At 41.2% G+C, this 19,023-nt stretch overlaps 1 protein-coding gene across 3 annotated transcripts in view; it reads right to left on the minus strand.

Moving 5' to 3' along the window:
• The window catches only part of KATNBL1 (katanin regulatory subunit B1 like 1), an 80,565-nt gene that overhangs the window by 20,273 nt on the left and 41,269 nt on the right, over positions 1–19,023 (minus strand). For all 3 annotated transcript variants that reach the window (XM_038009797.2, XM_038009796.2, XM_008017144.3), the window contains 4 exons: positions 15,723–15,853; positions 6,779–6,819; positions 4,932–5,211; positions 476–594 (listed from right to left, as the gene is read on the minus strand). In XM_038009797.2, coding sequence (XP_037865725.1) covers positions 476–594; positions 4,932–5,211; positions 6,779–6,819; positions 15,723–15,839 — 557 coding nt within the window. In that variant the 5' untranslated portion in view covers positions 15,840–15,853. The remainder of the gene's footprint in view (positions 1–475; positions 595–4,931; positions 5,212–6,778; positions 6,820–15,722; positions 15,854–19,023) is intronic.

Below are 19,023 nucleotides of genomic sequence, written 5' to 3' on the forward strand. Positions count from 1 at the left end.
AACGGGATTTTTAGAAGGTTAGTTTTCCCATATTGTTATCTCTTAGTTTTACAGGTAAGAATGGCAGTCAGAAAAGGTAACAGGTTTGTTCAATCTGATAAAACACTGTTTTCTGTATTTTGGTTACTCTTAGATGGGTGACGAATGTAACGTAAGCCACACTGTCTCTACTGAAGCTACATATAGGCAGTTTAGAATAATGAAGAAGGTTCACCTGAGCTCAGGAGTTTGAGACTAGCCTGGGAAACATGATACCTCATTTCTTCCAAAAATTTTTTTAAAAATTAGCCAGGTGTGCTGATGTGCGCCTGTACTCAGCTACTCGGGAGGCTGAGGTGGGAGGGCTGCTTGAGCCCAGCAGGTTGAGGCTGCAGTGAGCCATGATTGTGCTACTGCACTCCAACCTGGATGACAAAGCAAGACCTTGTCTCAGAAAAACAGTGACTGAACAAAGAGGATAAAACGTCACACTTACCTCAACAAATAAGCTACAAGTTCACTTATGCTTCTCTTTCTCCAGAAAGTTAAAGCTACATTCAATCTCATATTCCTGCTGAACAAAACTTGGGCCATTGTTTCATGGTCCTGAGAAACCTGAAACGCAATAATCTGATTTGTTAAAAAGCATACTGAAACAGGGTATGAAACTATTGTTTTATTAAATCGTTCTGGTAGACATAGTTAAATATTATGCAAAAGTAACTCCTTTTACTGGCCCACTAAAAGGAATACTGCAGTTGACCATAGTAAACAAATGATCTGAACAAATTTAAGACCCGTTTATACTTTTTACTAGCTACCGTTTTTCTTTTAAAAACCAATAATTTGTAAAATTATTTTTAGCTGACCTATAAACCAGGACTTAATTTATAACATGGATAAAAGAAAAATGTAAACATCTACGCTAGTCATTACCAAATGAATGGCATGAGAATCACAAAAACTCAGTTTTTGACAAGTGTTGTAGTATCATTTAAATTTATCTATTTATTGTTATGTAATGAAGTGTCATTTTCCTGTTCTAATGTGTTTAACACAGAACTATGTAAGATAAAAATACTCTCTGCCTGCCCACAAAAACATCCAATATCCCTCCGCAGAAATAATCAGTTAACAGACTGATATGTATCTTTCCTGACCATTTTGTAGACAAAGACAAACTAAGTACACATATAACCACTCTGAAAAAGTCATTATCTATATTGTTCAAAACCTTTTTTACCTATAATATATGAACACTTTTCAATGTCAAAACATAGATCAAGCTTGTTTTTGGAGACAGGGTCTTGCTCTGTTGCCCAGGCTGGAGTGCAGTGGTACGATCTCAGCTCACTGCAACCTCCACCTCCAGGCTCAAGTGATTCTCCTGCTTCAGCCTCCCCAAGTAGCTGGGATTATAGGCACCCACCACAACACTCAACTAATTTTTCTATTTTTAGTAGAGATGGGGTTTTGCCATGTTGGCCAAGCTGGTCTTGAACTCCTGACCTCACATGATCCACCAACCTTGGCCTCCCAAGTGCTGGGATTACAGGCATGAGCCACTCCACCAGGCCCAACTTCACTTTTAAAGAACAACAGCATAGCCTGGCACAGTGCTGTGTGCCTACAGTCTTAGCTACTTGGGAAGCTGAGGTGGGAGAACCACTTGAGCTCAGGAGTTTGAGTCCAGCCTGGGAAAGACAGTGAGACAGTGAGACCTCATCTCTTAAAAACAACAACAACAACAAAAAACAGCAGCACATTCTCTAGTCTTTATATACCATAATTTATTTAGATTCTGCTTTTTACCTATCAAAACTATGCATCAGTGGGCATCCTGAGGTATGTAAATATGTGCACTTGTACAGATACTTTTGTTAAAATTAATTTTACAATTGGAACAGCTAGGTCAATGGTTATATGTATTTTAACTTGGCTAAGATGCTATGGTATCACTTTCAGATTTAGGTTTTTAGAGCAGGTACTGGTCAATCAAGAAAACAGGTATGACACAAGAATAATCAATAAACCTATTAAATGTAAGGTTTAGCAAAAAGTAGTGAAATTGAGAATGTAACGTTTTGGGGGTTCTTGAGAAAGATGTCTCACTGTGGTAGTTTTTAAAATGCACAACTGAAACTTTTTAAAAAAAACTTTTATACTGGCCAGGCACAGTGGCTCACACCTGTAATCCCAGCACTTTAGGATGGGGCTGAGGCACGTTGATCGCTTCAGCTCAGTAGTTTGAGACCAACCTGGGGAACATGGCAAAACCCTATCTCTATAGGAAATACAAAAATTAGCTGGGTGTGGTGGCACATGCCTGTAGTCCCAGTTACTCTGGAGGTTGAGGTGGGAGGATTGCTTGAACGTGGGAGGTGGAGGTTGCACTGAGCCAAGATTGCACCACTGCACCCCAGCCTGGGTGACAGAGCAAGAGTCCCTGTTTCAAAACACAAAACAAAACAAACTTATTTTATGTTCAGGGACACATGTGCAGGTTATACAGGTAGTCTGCATGTTGTAGGGGTTTGGTGTACAGATTATTTCGTTACACAGGTAGTAAGTGTAGTAACTGATAGGTAGGTTTTTTTTTTTTTTTTTTTTTTTGAGACGGAGTCTCGCTTTGTCGCCCAGACTGGAGTGCGGTGGCCGGATCTCAGCTCACTGCAAGCTCTGCCTCCCAGGTTTACGCCATTCTCCTGCCTCCGCCTCCCGAGTAGCTGGGACTACAGGCGCCCGCCACCTCGCCCGGCTAGTTTTTTGTATTTTTTTTAGTAGAAACGGGGTTTCACTGTGTTAGCCAGGATGGTCTCGATCTCCTGACCTCGTGATCCGCCCGTCTCGGCCTCCCAAAGTGCTGGGATTACAGGCTTGAGCCACCGCACCCGGCCGATAGGTAGATTTTTGATCCTCACTCTCTTCTCACCCTCCACCCTAAGGTAGGCCTCATGTCTGTTGTTCCCATCTTTGTGTCCATATGCACTAGCGCAGGGTTTAGCTTCCACTCCAACTGAGAACATGAAGTATTTGGCTTTCCGTTCCTGTATTAGTTCACTTAGGATAATGGCCTCCAGGTTCACCTGTGTGACTGCAAATGATATGATCTCGTTCTTTTTACGGCTGCATAGTATTCCATGGTGTATATGCACATTTTCTTTTTCCAGTCTATCACTGATGGGCATTTCGATTGATTCCATGTCTTTGCTACTGTGAATAGTGCTGTGATGAACATACACATACATGTGTCTTTATGGTAGAATGTTTTATATTCCTTTGGGTATACATCCAATCATGAGATTGTTTTCAGTTCTTTGAAAAATTGTCACACTGCTTTCACAATGGCTGAAACTAAATTACACTGTCACCAGCAGTGTATAAGTGTTCCCTTTTTTCTACAACCTTGCCAGAATCTGTATTTTCTGACTTTTTAATAATAGCCATTCTAACTGGTATGAGATATCTCGTCGTGGTTTCAATTTGCATTTCTCTAATGATTAGTGATTTTAGGTTTAGCATTTAGGCTGAGCATTTTTTCATATGCTTGTCAGCTACATATATGTCTTCCTTTGAAAAGTGTCTGTTGTGTCCTTTGTCCACTTTTTTTTTTGAGACAGAATCTCACTCTGTAACCCAGGCTGGAGTGCAGTGACATGACCTTGGCTCGCTGCAACCTCCGCCTCCCAGGTTCAAGCAATTCTTGAGCATCAGCCTCCCAAGTAGCTGGTATTATAGGTGTGCACCATCACGCCTGGGTAATTTTTGTATTTTTGGTAAAGACGGGGTTTTGCCATGTTGGCCAGGCTGGTCTTGAACTCCTGACCTCAAGTGATCCACCTACCTTGGCCTCCCAAAGTGTGCCACCATGCCCAGCTAATTTTTGTATTTCTAGTAGAGATGGGGTTTTGCCATGTTGGCCAGGTCCAGTTGTAGAATATTTCTATCACTCTCAAAAACGCTTTTGAGTCTCTTAAAACAACCAGTTTTGCTTAAGCCAGAAGAGCAGCAAACCACAGAAGGTTTGCCTGAACTATGCTTTAACTAGGCAATTTCGAGAGCCCAGCTAAATGTGTCTGGATAACTGGCTTCAGTGGTCCACTTTTTTTTTTTTGAGATGGAGTCATGCTCTCTTGCCTAGGCTAGAGTGCAATGCCACGATCATGGCTCACTGCAACCTCTGCCTCCCAGGTTCAAGTGAGTCTTTTGCCTCAGCCTCCTGAGCAGCTGGGATTACAAGCACCCACCATCATGCCCGGCTAATTTTTGTACTTTTGTAAAGACAGGGTTTCACCATGTTGGCCAGGCTGGTCTGGAACTCGTGACCTCAGGTGATCTGCCTGCAGATGTTGTCCTTCTTTTTATTTTTATTTTTTTTGAGACGGAGTCGCTCTGTTGCACAGGCTGGAGTGCAATGGTGCGATCTCAACTCACTGCAACCTCCAACTCCCAGGTTCAAGCGATTCTCCTGTCTCAGCCTCCTTCTGAGTAGCTGGGATCACAGGCACCTGCCACCATGCTCAGCTAATTTTTGTATTTTTAGTAGAGATGGGGTTTCACCATGTTGGCCATGCTGGTCTCAAACTCCTAACCCTCGTGATCCACCCACCTCGGCCTCCCAAAGTGCTGGGATTACAGGTGTGAGCCACTGTGTCTGGCCTAGTGCTCCACTTTTTTAGGCAAGATTTCTCCTTTTCCCTTCCTTAAATATCTCCTGGCTAACTTGTCATTCTGGATAGTTTTAGCAGCCTGTTAAGCATTTCATCCCATCTTAGAGAAATGGAATAAATTATTAATTCAAATTTGGCTAATCTCAGGGAGTTACTATGACTCAAATAAGTCTACATTCAATAGGTGGCAAATTATTCTCCTAGTGGAATATGGCAAAGAAAAAAATCAAGATTATAACAGGAACAAAGTTAAACTAGACATGACTTAGAGAAAAGACTTACCTCAGAAAAAAACCCACTATATTTTGATGATGGGCTTTCTGTCTGTGAAGAACCAGAATCACTGGAGTTAACCAAATATGTTCGACTATCATGGTGTAATTTTTCAGGCAGGTGGCTTGCACAAGCCAGTTCATTTTCTTTATTTGCCATGTCACAGCCCCCACTTCCAGGGGACTGTTTTTTTCTGTAACAAGGATTTGGAAAGGGATGATGAACTTTCTTTCTGCGATAGATCACTTTATGAAGTTTATCTGGGCTTTTCAAAGTTTGTCCAACTGTTCTGTAAAAAGAATTTATTTTCTTAAATGAAAAAGAACCATATGAAATCCTTTAAAAGTTTTAAACAGAGAATTAATAGGCTATATTTTGTGATTGTAATCCACTAAAATTTGAAGTAGAATTTTAAAAATCTTAATTCTGAGTTGAAGAGGAAAGTAAAAAGGAAATTACAAATTATCTGGAAGACAATGTAAAGGATGACATTTTATACCAAATAAAAATGAAGACAGACATAATAACTAGAATGCTTTTAAAAATGAAATATTAAAGGCTATTCTGGGAGTAAGAAAATCACAACATTTTCTAGAAACCTAATCTTTTCCTAACAAAGTAGCAAATAAGATTGCAAGTTTGTATATTTTAAAGTTCAAGCTGAAGTATATTAATTTATTTGAGTAAGACAGAACACAATAGAGCAACCCTCAAGGTTTAATATAGTGGTTCTCAAATGTTTTGGTGTCAGGATGCTTTGCCCCCTTAAAAATTATTAATGACTCAAAATAATCTTTTTTTTTTTGAGACAGAGTCTTGCTCTGTCGCCAGGCTGGTGTGCAGTGATGTGATCTCGGCTCACTGCAACCTCTGCCTCCCAGGTTCAAGTGATTCTCTTGCCTCAGCCTCCTGAGTAGCTGGGACTACAGGCGCGTGCCACCACGTCTAACTAATTTTTGTATTTTTAGTAGAGACAGGGTTTCACCACGTTGGCAAGGATGATCTCAATCTCTTGACCTTGTGATCCACCTGCCTTGACCTCCCAAAGTGCTGGGAATACAGGCCTGAGCCACCATGCCCAGTCAAAATAATTTTTTATGTGAATAATATCTGTTGATATTTACTGTGTAAAAACTAAAACAAAATTTAAAAACATGTTAATTCATTCAAACAACAGACTAATTACATATTAATACTAACATGGACTATCTTACCAAAATCCCATATTTTCTAAAATAACTTGTTTAAAAATGAGAAGAATGGTACTGTTTTACATTTTTATGTATCTCTAATATCTGATTTAACAAAAGACAGCTGGGTTCTCATTTCTGCTTCTCCATTCAGTCTATTGTGATATCAAATGGCATATAGCTTCTTGAAAAATTGTATTATGCCCTCAAAAAAGAGAATGAAGACAGTCAATGTCTTAGTATTGCTATAGAAGTAATTCTGACTTCATAAATTCTATGAATGGTCTTTAGGGACCCCCAGGTCCTCAAATCACACTTTGAAAACCAGTGGTTTTGTAGAAAGTGCCTTTAGAAGTTAGGCAGATCTGAGAATGAATGTCATTCTTACCACTTTTCTAGCTAAATGATTCTGAACAAATCACTTAACTTCTCTGATCTTAAGTTTTCTCATCAGCTGTTAGGGGTAATGTTATCTACAGAGTACGACTGTTGTAAGGAGCAGAGACAATATTGATGTGTTTATTAGTGCAGATACTGGCACAAAGGAGCTGTCTGACTATAAGTTTATTATTATTATGACAAGAGAATGCTTATTTTTTCCCTTAATGTCATCCTTACCTAGCTTCCATATTTGTTGTTTACCACAAACTTTAAAGAAACTCTTACCTATTTATATAAGCAGCCAACTGTTTTGGAGATTTCTTAACCTGAAAAATGAAAGTAGATAGTTGATGTTAGAAACAAATGCTCGGTGCTGCAAAGAATCATCAGCACTCCGGCAAAAAGCTTTCTCAGTAAGGCAATTTACTTTTGCAGAAGGGTGCCACTCGCGCCTGAAGTGGTCACAAGAGTACACTGGACAAGGGAAGAGAAGGGGTTCTTATCCCTAATGCAGTTAGTCCCTACTGCTGTGTCATTTCCCTATTGGCTAGGGTTGGACAGCACAGTCTAAACTAATTCTGATAGGCTATTTGGGTACGAGCCAGAGTGGTGGGGTGAGCAGTTTTGGCGGGAAGGATGGTTACAGAGCAGGTGACTAAGGATGACTAAGGACAGAGCAGGTGACTAAGGATGACCTAGGACTCTAAATATGTGAGTATAAAGGGTAGAAGGGGGTTGTTTACTAAAACTAAGGGCAAGGAGGTGTAAAGATCAAGGAAGTTAAACTTTAAAATGGAGAACAAAATAGAAGGAAGCTGACAATACTGACATACTGGTTCCCAGAGGAACTCAGAACTCATTGTACTTAACAATTTCCCCCTTTTGAATTTTATAGGTCTCCTCTTCAAACTTCTTTAACATGTCTTGGCTTAGCTGTTCTGCTTGGTTTTCTAAAAGAAAGAGCTTGTCAGAATACAGTGGAGGGGAACTGACAGAAGTTTTAGTAAGGGCTGTTTCTATATGTCTTTGGACTAGCCTGTGGATGCAAGGTATGATGCAGCATCCAACAAGGATAAGTACTACTGCTACAATCGCAAGGGAAGTAAGGATGGAGGCTATGATCCCTTTCCATTTATCAAACCATTTTTCTAGCCACCCTGTGAAGGGGTCATTTACTCCTGAGTTTTTTGCTAACTCAGTTGACAGAGCAGTTAGACCTTGAGACGCCTTTGTTATACTTTCATCAGGGGCGGTATTGTTTGGGATGAAGGTACAACATTGAGTTTTAATCACGATTCAAACTTCCCCTTTTTCTGCTAATATCAAGTTTAAGGTCATTCTATTTTCCCAAGCCATCTGGCTAGTAGGCCCTAATCGCTCAGCTATTCCTTTAACAGCATATCTAGTATAGTTAATAAACTGCTGTTGGTTGTAATAGGTGTAATATATCTAATCTACATTTTTATTAATTGTCACCTACCAAAATATTGACTCAAATCCAGCAGCTATTTGATCTCAGGTCTTAAATTTATTTGGTACTCCTCATGGGACTCCAATTGCATCTAAATAAATGTGGGAGTGGAAAGACCCATAACGGGCTTCCCTTGCTTTATGACATTGTGTTTTTTTAGTTTCTCTGGTTGATAAAATGCCAGGGTGAAACAGATAGTCAATTGGACTAGGGCGCAAGTGACACTCCAGTTACTTGGCAGAGTGTCCAGCAAAGGTCTACCACAGTATCACCATACATCTGCTCGGGGGTATATAAGGGCTGACTGGTTGGTGAGCTCTTGGAAAGTCTTAAGCTCACTGCATCCTTTTAGGTCTCTAAAGGATGCTAAGTTTCCTCTTTTTCATGAGAGACACAAAGTGAACTCAGTGTTGGGAGACGGAAGCTGGATGGCCCTCGGCTGACCTGCAGGGTGTTGAACTTTGGGATATAACAGAGAAAGAGCTTGGCACGACTTGTTACCCCAGGCTGTGGAATCCTGGAAAAGAGCTACCATAGAGCCCATGCCTGGTTGACTGGAGGACCATCATAGTGGCAAGGGGACAGTCTAGGCCTCTGGCCTGCTGTGTGCACAAGCATAACAATTGCTTTTGTTTAAAGTGTGGATGAAATATTTAATCTATTCCAACCAGGCATTTGTATTTTGATATCCTGTCTCAATTGCCAAAGTTTGTTTTAGGTCTTTGACTTCTACAATAGCTACCTTGGTCTTGTCATTAGATGGAGGAAGAACAACAGTTTTGTTGTGGGAGGTTCTGGAAGAAGGCTTAGGGGAAGGTGTAGGTGGTGGGGGAGCAATGAAGAGTATTTCAAAGGATTTGGGTCTGCTCCTGAAACCTCAGCCTCCATACTATAAAACCGGCTTAAAGAAGGGAACTGGCTTAGAGAAGGGGAAGAACTTAGAGGGTTTGAGATAATAGCCTGTACTGGATTGCATTGGTTTAGTTGACAGTTAGAGGAAGCTGTTCCTTTAGTAAAATGAATGTATGGCTTTAGGAAATTACAACTACTGGTTGGGGCAGTCTATTCTTGCTCTTTAGTGGTCCACAGAATGTTGGATCAACTATGGCATAAAAGTTTTGTATTGGGAGGGCAAGACTCTCAGTTTATACTGGAATCTCCGTCCAACTCTTCCCAAACTAACTTATCCCAGTTAACAGAATTCCAGTCTGAGAAGAGCTGGGAAGGACAAAGATACTTTTCCAAAGTGAAGAGTTGCCTCTGGTTTGACACATCTCCACAGGGCATCACAAGGCAAGCATCAAAGGTAATAGTTTGGGGTGAACTCGACTTAGTTACATTAATAACAAGATGACTGGCAATAGATGGGAAAAAGAAAGAGATGCAACATAAGAGGATCAAACCCGTTTTAGCTTTAGCTTGTTTGGAGTTAGCCCTAAAATAGCTGTCCATGATTCTGGAGGAGGTGGTGCTCTTTTGACCTGGGTGTGATGAGTCCATCCTATTTCTGCTGTTTTAACTGTGTTCTCAATGGTTAGAAGCACTAGGCAGCGTCCTTCCTAAGCTGGTTCGAGTTTTCTTTCCCTCCAACTTTTGACGAGGCTGTGGTCCCTAGGCTGATGTTGGTGTACTGGAAACTCTCGGGGTGGTGCCTGTGCTAAAAGACCTTTAGTTCTGAGGCAAGAGAAAGTGGAAGATAAACCAAGGACATAATTTCTGAGAAACTGATCTTTTGTTTCGAACTTGGGAATGTCAGCAGTGGAGTGCGAATAGAGCAACTTATACAACATTTCATAAGGAGATAAGCCGACATCTCTCTGAGGAGTAGTTCAGATTCTCAACAGGGCAATGGGAAGGCATCTAGTCCATGGCAACCAAGTCTCTAAGACTAAAATTTGCTTAAGTGGCTTCTTAGAGTTTGGTTCATTTTTGTTTCCCACTCTTCCTGATGAAGGTGGGTGCCAGGGAGTATGATTTCCCATGTTATATCCAGTACCTGGGCTAATTTCTTAATGACATGTGCAGTGAAATGTCATTATCTGAATCAATGTTTCCTATTAATCCAAACCTGGGTGTAATATTTTCAACTAATGTTTTGACTACATTATTAGCAGTTGCACTTGAAAGGAAATAGCTTCTACCCAATGAGTAAGGTGATCTACTATTACTAGTAAATACTTTAGACAACCAATTGGGGGCATCTTGGTGTAATCAGCTTGGATACTTTGGAACAGTCTTAATTCCGGATACCTTCCCCTAAGAGGTGGTTTTCTGAGGGTCTGCTTATTAGTCTTCGTACATACTAGGCAACTATCTGTAACCTGTCATGCCAAAGCGTAAATTCCTACACATCCATAAACCCAAAGGACTGTATCACACATAGCTTGAGGCCCCCAGTGAGTCCCTTGATGCAGATGAGAGAGGTCTTCTCTCATAAGGGGATTGGATAACATTTTTCTTTGGTCTGGTAACACCCATTTCCCTTCTGAATTTTCTTTAGCCCCTAATTTTATGAATTTCTCTTTTTCAGTGGGAAAGAAGATGGGAACTGCAGTTAGGGGAAGAAGGCAAGGGGTTAAGTGAACAACAGGCATTTCAGAGGAAACGGCAGCTTGTTTGGCTATTTGACGTGCAAGGTTATTTCCCTGGCTTTCAAAAGAGATACCTCTTCAATGTCCTGGGACATGGACAACAGCTATTTCTTCTGGCAACTGGAGGTTATCTAATATTTGAGTGATTAATTCCTTGTGGACCAGGTCTTGGCCTTTGAAGACCTCGTTCAGTCTAATTTTTTTTGTTTCAAAGCTGTGAGCTACCCAGAAGGCATGTTTGGAATCAGTAGAAATAGTCCTTTCTTAGCTCTGCAGGTGCTTTAAGGCTTGATTTAATGCAAACAATTCACATGTTTGGGCAGACCAATTACTGGGTGGTATTCCTGACTCTACTTCTGCAAGGAGTTCCCCATCGACTACCGAGTACCCATTATGTCTTTTTCCTTCAATTACCCAGGAAGAGCCATCTACAAATACGTGCCGCCCCGTTTGAAAGGGGTCTCTCTTAAATCGTGTCTAACTTTAGAACGGTAACCAATTAAATCTAAACACTCATGCTCAGGTCTCTTTAAATTTGGATTCTCAGTCAGGAAACCTGCTGGGTTAAGTGAATTACCAGTGGTTAGTGTTAAATTATCTCTAACAGGATATCTTCGTATTTTAAAATTCTTCAGTCAATAATCCACCTTTCTGCCTTCTGATTAAGGATATTTTTGACTTGGTGAGGTGTACTGACAATGAGGTTCCTTCTAAAAGTTAATTTTCTGGTTTTTTTTTCTGTTAATAGGGCTGTTGCTGCTACAGATTGAATACATTTAGGCCACCCTCAGATTACAGGGTCAAGAATTTTTGACAAAAAGGCTATGGGCTGCTGGTGGCCCTCATGTTTTTGAGTAAGTAGTCCTAAGGCTACTCTTTTGTTTACACTAACAAAGAGATGAAAAGGCAGTTCTAGGGTAAGGTAAAGCTAGGACGGGGACAGTTACTAGTAACAATAGGGTGGGTGGTTTGGACTATCTAATTAATAGCTCTGAGGTCTTACACTAACTGGTATGACCTGTCTGGCTTCTTTACAGGCAGTATTGGAGTGTTATATAGGGAGACATACAGGGTTCAAGAAGCTCATCACAGAGAAGACCTTCAATCATAGGTTTTCAATTTACCCTGGCTTTTAAAGGAATAGGGTGTTGCTTTCTCTTTACTATTACCCTAGGGTTTTAAAAATTTAACGTGAATCAGAAGAATCTGTAACCTTCCTTGATTCCTGTCTTTTGACCATACCTTGGGATGAATGTGTTCTTTGTCTGAGGTGTAGAGCAAGTTTAGGAAGGGGAGGAATGTTCCGATTGATTTGGAGGCCTAAGCCTAATTTTAGCATTAAATCTCTTAATAGATTTGTCCCTGCATCCGGAATTAATAAATTTGATGCTAGCTGATCAGCTTTTATATTTCACTTCTGTCTCCTCTAAGAGTTTTGCTCTAAATCCTTCTCTTTTTTCCCTTGAGATAAAAAGTTCTTCTTGTGAACAAGTTACACTAGATGGAAGATAAACTGAGGAGCGAGCTGCTCCTGAGTTGATTAAAAAGGTAATAAACTCAAGTTTAGGTCCCACTTCTAAATTTATCAAGGGCTCTTGGTAGGACTCAAAAAAATATACAGTCCCTGACTTCCCTAGTCTTCCTGAAAAGCTCTAAGTGGATGACTTTTTCTTCCTTTTCTCATTTTGGGACATTTTCTTTTAAAGTGACCTGATTTTCCACATTTGAAACATTCGTTCTGTCCTTTTTTCTTTTCTACCTTTGAGCCTTCTGGCTTTACTCTTTCATACCCTTCATATTGCCTGGAGAGTGGGGGTCTAGGTTCCTTATAGGTTCTGCCCCCTGGTTACTTTGTTGTATGGTAGATAGCAGAATTTTGCCTTCTTTTTTCTTCATCTCTTCTTACATATACTTTTTGGGGTTCTCTTAGAAGCTCTTCTAAAGATCTACCTTCCCAGTTCTCTATCTTTTATAATTTCTTGTTAATATCTGGCCAACTATTAGTTACAAAATGAAGCTTTAACATCCTTCATCTGCGGGGGCAGGGGGGTGGGTGGTATCTTCTAATTCTAGACCTACATATTTTCTCATTTGCTCTTTGAGTCTTTTTAGGAATTGTATAGGTCTTTCATCTTTTCCTTGTTATTGAAACCTTTTATAATGTTTTGGATGCGGGGTTTAGACTCTCAAATTCTTTTTATCATTTCTCTAAGGTCTTTTCATTATTCTTCTAATATTTCAACATTAGGCCTACGGGACTATCAGGGGGAATATTACTGTTGCTAGCTTTATCCTTTTTATCCCTTACCTTACTTGGGGTATTTCCCATCTTGATGGTGTTGGGGTGAGGCTCAATCTCCCCTACTGGAGATTTCTCGACTTTTGGGGTGAAGCTCAATTTCCCCTACTGGAAATTTCTTGCCTTCCCTACTACTGGAGGTTTGTGTGAGGCTCAATCCCCACTACTGGAGATTTCTTGCCTTCCTTTCCTAGAGGCTCAACACCCCTGCTAGAGGCTTCTCGCATTCTTCTACTTTTGCTCTGTCCTTCTCTGGCTGCTTCCCAGAGAAGCTTAGACGCTTCCCAGAGAAGCGTTAAATCCCTCTTGGGATTGGTGGGTTGGTATAAAACCCCAACCCAGACTCCTTTACAGGAGGGCTGCCCTAAGCTGTATGAGGTGACTACAAAACCACAAATCCAGACTCAACACTCGCTTTGCACTCAATTGTGCGTCTCATTCACGCACTTTCAACCTCCAGGATACCCCGACCACCAAGGAAATACTTTGTCACTCTTGTGATGTTTCTTACCTTGGTCTATGCACAGGGTTACCTGGTATGTGATGTTTTTTCTTTTTCCCCCAAGTTGTTGGTCTGTTTCTTCCTGTGTTGCTGAAAGTCTAGGTTTATTCATCACACTGGGTGTGCCTCGATTCCTTACCCGAGGACGCCACAAGAGGCTGAGCGGCATGCCTCCTCATGGGAGAGGACCAGAGACCCTTCCCCAGAGGAGAATGGGAATCCCGGACGGGCCCCCAAATTTGTTAGAAACAAATGTTTGATGCCGCAGAGAAGAATCAGCACTCTGGCAAAAAGCTTTCTCAGCAAAGCAATTTACTTCTGCAGAAGGGTGCACCTGGAGTGGTCGCAAAATCACACTGGACAAGGGAGGGGAAGGGGTACTTATCCCTAACGCAGCTAGTCCCTACTGCTGTGTCGTTCCCCTATTGGCTAGGGTTGGACAACACAGTCTAAACTAATTCTGATAGGCTATTTTAAAGAGAGCAGGGGTATGAGCTGGAGTGGCAGGGTGAGCAGTTTCAGTGGGAAGGATGGTTACAGAGCAGGTGACTAAAAATGACTAAAGACAGAGCAGGTGACTAAGGATGACTAACAACTCTAAATATGTGAGTATAAAGGCTAGAAGGGGGTTGTTTACTGAAACTAGGGGCAAGGAGGCATAAAGAACGAGGAAGTTAAACTTTAAAATGGAGAACAAAATATAAGGAAGCTGAACATACTGACATACTGGTTCTTTGAAGAGGAACTCAGAATTCATCGTACTTAATAATTGAGGCATATTTAAGTTCATTAATACTTATGTGAATTTTGTGATTGATATCAACAAATCTAAAATTCAACAGGTAAGTTTTTCAGATTAATGTTTTCTCTGTTCTAATTCTGTAGTCTGAATCAACATACAACATCATATGTAGTTATTTTTGGCGAAGCAACATATCTGATATGGTTTTGCTGTGTCCTCACCCAAATCTCATCTTGAACTGTAGTTCCCATAATTCCTACGTGTTGTGGGAGGGACTCAGTGGGAGATAACTGAATCACGGGGGTGGTTTCCCCAATACTGTTCCTGTGGTAATGAATAAGTCTCACGAGATCTGATGGTTTTATAAGGGGAAAACCCTTTCACTTGGTTCTCATTCTCTCGTCTGCTGCCATGTAAGTAAAATATGCCTTTCGCCTTCTGACGTGATTGTGAGGCCTCTCTCACGTGGAACTGTGAGTCCATTAAATCTCTTTTTCTTTAGAGATTACCCATCTTGGGTATGTCTTTATCAGCAGCATGAAAATGGACTAATACAATATCCAGCTCCCTATTTTCCACACACACTAGTCGCAAATTATACTGTAACTTATAGGATGCTTAACAAGTGAGTTAAATTTTAATCTCTTTTCTTATTGCTGTTGCTGTTGTTGTTTTAGAGGTAGGATCTTGCTCTGTCACCAAGGTTGAAGTGCAGTGGTATGAACACAGCTCACTGCAGCCTTAACACCCTGGGCTCAAGTGATCCTCCTACCTGAGCCTCCCCAGTAGCTAAGGATCACACGTGCATGCCACCACGCCTGACTAGTTAAAAAAAAAACTTTTTTTTTTGTATAGATGGAGTCTCACTATGTTGTCCAGGCTGGGCTTGAACTCCTGGGTTCAAGTGATCCTCCTGCCTCAGTCTCCGAAAGTACTGGGATTATAGGTATGAGCCACCAAGCCTGGCCTGAATGTGGTTTAAATGAAAGTATACCAGTGCTAATGAACCTTACAATAGTGAACACAAAGCACCTCTGAAATTCCTCTTTAACTAAAATATTTAAACTATATCATATTGAAACAGTATACTGACTAAAAAAACATTTTTTTTTTTTTGATACAGAGTTTTGTTCTTGGTGCCCAGGCTAGAATGTAATGGCAATGGCACGATCTAGCTCACTGCCGCCTCCACCTCCCAGGTTCAAGTGATTCTCCTCCCTCAGCCTCCCAAGTGGCTGGGATTACAGGCACCCACCACCATGCTCAGCTAATTTTTGTCTTTTTAGTAGACACAGGGTTTCACCAAGTTGGCCAGGCTGCTCTCGAACTCCTGACCTCAGGTGATCCACCCACCTAGGCCTCCCAAAATGCTGGGATTACAGGCATAAGCCACCATGCCCAGCCCGACTAAAAACTTTAGAGCGTATAGAAATACAATGGTTAAGACCTAACAAAGAAAAAAAAAAAAAGAAGGACATTGGTTATACTTCACCAATTCAACTTAATTCTGGGAGATTAAGCAGAATTATTATCCTCCCACTTAGTTTAAACAATTCAACCAGAGGTATCTAGAGACCTGACTGTTTAAATTGTCTTATCTGTTTTCTAGAAACCATAGACTTACCTCCTTCATGTTCTTATTAGTGAAATTAGAGATCTTTTTTCTAGGAAGATCAATGAAATGATCCTCAATCTTATTACAAAAGTTCCGTTTTTTAACATTGTGGGTTTCCGATGCCATAATCTCTTAAGTACCTAGACAATAAAATAAAATAGAAAATTAAAAAAGCAAAAAGAGCCTGGTCATTTTTAACACACACACAAACATACAACAATAGCACAATGCTACATAAAAAAGGCAGAGGACATAATTTTAATTTACAATTTTTTTAAAACCTTAAACATAGAGGAAGCACAAGGCAAGGCATTCCAGGAAATTAAGGCTCTTTCTGTCCTCACTCTTTTTTTTTTTTTTTTTTTTTTTGAGATGCAGTTTTGCTCTTGTTGTCCAGGCTGGAGTGCGATGGCATGATCTTGGCTTGTTGCAACCTCCGCCTCCTGGGTTCAAGCGATTCTCCTGCCTCAGCCTCCCAAGAAGCTGGGATTACAGGCTTGTGCCACCATGCCTGACTAATTTTATATATTTTTAATAGGGATGGGTTTTCACCATGTTGGTCAGGCTGATCTCATACTCCTGACCTCAGGTGATCCATCCACCTCCGCCTCCCTAAGTGCTGGGATTACAGGTGTGGGCCACTGTGACCAGGTTGTCCTCATTCTTTAGTTGGAACCAGTTACAATAATATTGTATGTATGTATGTATGATTATTATTATTTTTGCCAAAGCAATACATCAATCTCCCCATTTTCTATCTCACTAGCCATTTATTAAATGCACAGGTTATGAAATAAGGTATATAAGATAGTGGTATCTATGACATCCAAATGTACAGAAACCTAAAACTGTGCAACTAAATCACTGGGTCAAATACAACCCTAAGCAATGAGAGGAACCAAAATTGGACTACATACAACTGACTTGTCCTATGCCTAACCCTTAAATTCTTCTTTCATTTTTGCAGACAGCTCTCCAAAGTTCTCCTCTACCTTTGGGAAAAAAAAAATCCATGCCCTCCTATTTTACTAATTACATCTAAAGAGGGTGTAAAGAGAAGGTGGTGATGGAAACAAATGCTATGACTTAATTTATATAACAGAGGAAATTTGGGATTTTCTCACTTGCACTCTGGTTTCACATTGGAAATTTATTTCAGTTCATGCCCTGAACTTAAGTTCCTCCCTTATTCTTTCTTTAAATATCTACTAAGCATTTAATATAAGCCAGGCCCTGGTGTTAATGTAGACAATGCTCAGAGGTCCTGTTTTAAAGAATCATTTAGAAAATTTTTTGAAAATGGATTTTTGTGGGTCCTAACTTAAAGAGACTGTAACTCAGTATGTCTCTCTCTGCAGTGGAGCCCAAAGCAATTATATTTTTTAAAAGCTCCACAAGTATTTCTGAGGCATATTCTCAATTCTCCAAAAATATGAACATACACAATGAAATTTTACAAATAATTTCAGCATTTTCTTTTTTTTTTTTTTTTTTGAGACGGAGTCTCGCTCTGTCGCCCGGGCTGGAGTGCAGTGGCCGGATCTCAGTTCACTGCAAGCTCCGACTCCCGGGTTTATGCCATTCTCCTGCCTCAGCCTCCCGAGTAGCTGGGACTACAGGCGCCCGCCACCATGCCCGGCTAATTTTTTGTATTTTTAGTAGAGACGGGGTTTCACCATGTTAGCCAGGATGGTCTCGATCTCCTGACCTCGTGATCCGCCCGACTCGGCCTCCCAAAGTGCTGGGATTACAGGCTTGAGCCACCGCGCCCGGCCAATTTCAGCATTTTCTAATATTTCTTACAGCTAATTCATGGATGACCCTTCCATCTCTATCCCAGGTTAAGAAACCACTAGAGTGAGATTTTTTGAAAAGTAAATAAATAACTGCAATAATACAATAAGTACTCTGACAGAAAGACACTCAGACAAATCAGCAAAGTTTAACCAAGAACGGTCTTAAAGCACAAACAGCACACTGAGAAAATAGCATGTGCAGAACTGAAAGGCATGAAGCAACACTGTCTGGCAGTCTCTTAAGCAGATACTTGTGGCTGGAGCTTATGCTGGGGGCCAGTTAAATGAGGCCAGAGATAAAAGTCAGATCATAAAGCGTCTTGTCCACAATGCTACAATGTAAGATTTTTTCTTTTTCAATAAAGGGGACTTTTAGTTAAAAAGATAATGGATTGAACACATGCAATTACCTCTACCCTTCCTTGAAACCCGATATAAATGACAATAAAAGGTTTATAAAGACATAAAACCCATGAGGACAAAGACAGGAGTTCAGGTGATGGCAACAACATTTTGGAAACTGCAAAGCTAAAAGTGGTAACTGGATCACGTGTGGTGGCTCATGCCTGTAATCCCAGTAAGTTTGGAGGCTGAGACAGGCAGATTACCTGAGGTCAGGTGTTCGAGACTAGCCTGGTAAACATGGTGAAACCCTGTTGCTACAAAAATACAAAAATTAGCAGGGCGTGGTGGCGGGCACCTGTAATCCCAGCTACCTGGGAGGTGAGGCAGGAGAATCACTTGAACCCGGGAGGCTGAGGTTGCAGTGAGCCGAGATCATGCCACTGCACTACAGCCTGGGTGACAGAGCAAGACTCCATCTCAAAAAAATAATAAATAAATAAATAAATAAATAAATAAATAAAAGTGGTAACTGGCTCAGCAGATATGAGACAGCCAGATCCTAAATTGGCAATGAGGAAAGTTAAATGAAGAATCCCCCAAAAGTTCAGGAACTGGCAATACCAAGGACATCAAGAAGTAGAGACGGTGATAAGTCCAAGATGGCCTAATAGGAACAGCTCCGGTCTGTAGCTCCCAGGGTGATCAACGCAGAAGATGGGTGATTTCTGCATTTCCGACTGAGGTACCTGGTTCATCTCACTGGAACTGGTTGGACAGTGGGTGCAGCCCACAGAAGGCGAGTCAAAGCAGGGCAGAGTGTCACCACACCAGGGAAGCACAAGGGGTCGGGGGATTTCCCTTTCCTAGCCAAGGGAAGCCATGACAGACGGTACCTGGAAAAATGGGACACTCCTGCCCAAATACTGCGCTTTTCCAATAGTCTTAGCAAATGGCAAACAGGAGATTCTATCCCGCGCCTGGCTTGGCGGATCCCATGCCCACGGAGCCTTGCTTACTGTCAGTGCAGCAGTCTGAGATAGACCTGTGAAGCAGCAGCCTGGCGGGTGGAGAGGCGTCTGCCATTGCTGAGGCTTGAGTAGGTAAACAAAGTGGCCCAGGAAGCTCAAACTGGGCAGAGCCCACTGCAGCTCTGCAAGGCTTGCTAACCT

Source organism: Chlorocebus sabaeus, chromosome 26 (genome assembly GCF_047675955.1).
Source record: "Chlorocebus sabaeus isolate Y175 chromosome 26, mChlSab1.0.hap1, whole genome shotgun sequence".
In the NCBI taxonomy this organism is placed as follows: Eukaryota; Metazoa; Chordata; class Mammalia; order Primates; family Cercopithecidae; genus Chlorocebus; species Chlorocebus sabaeus.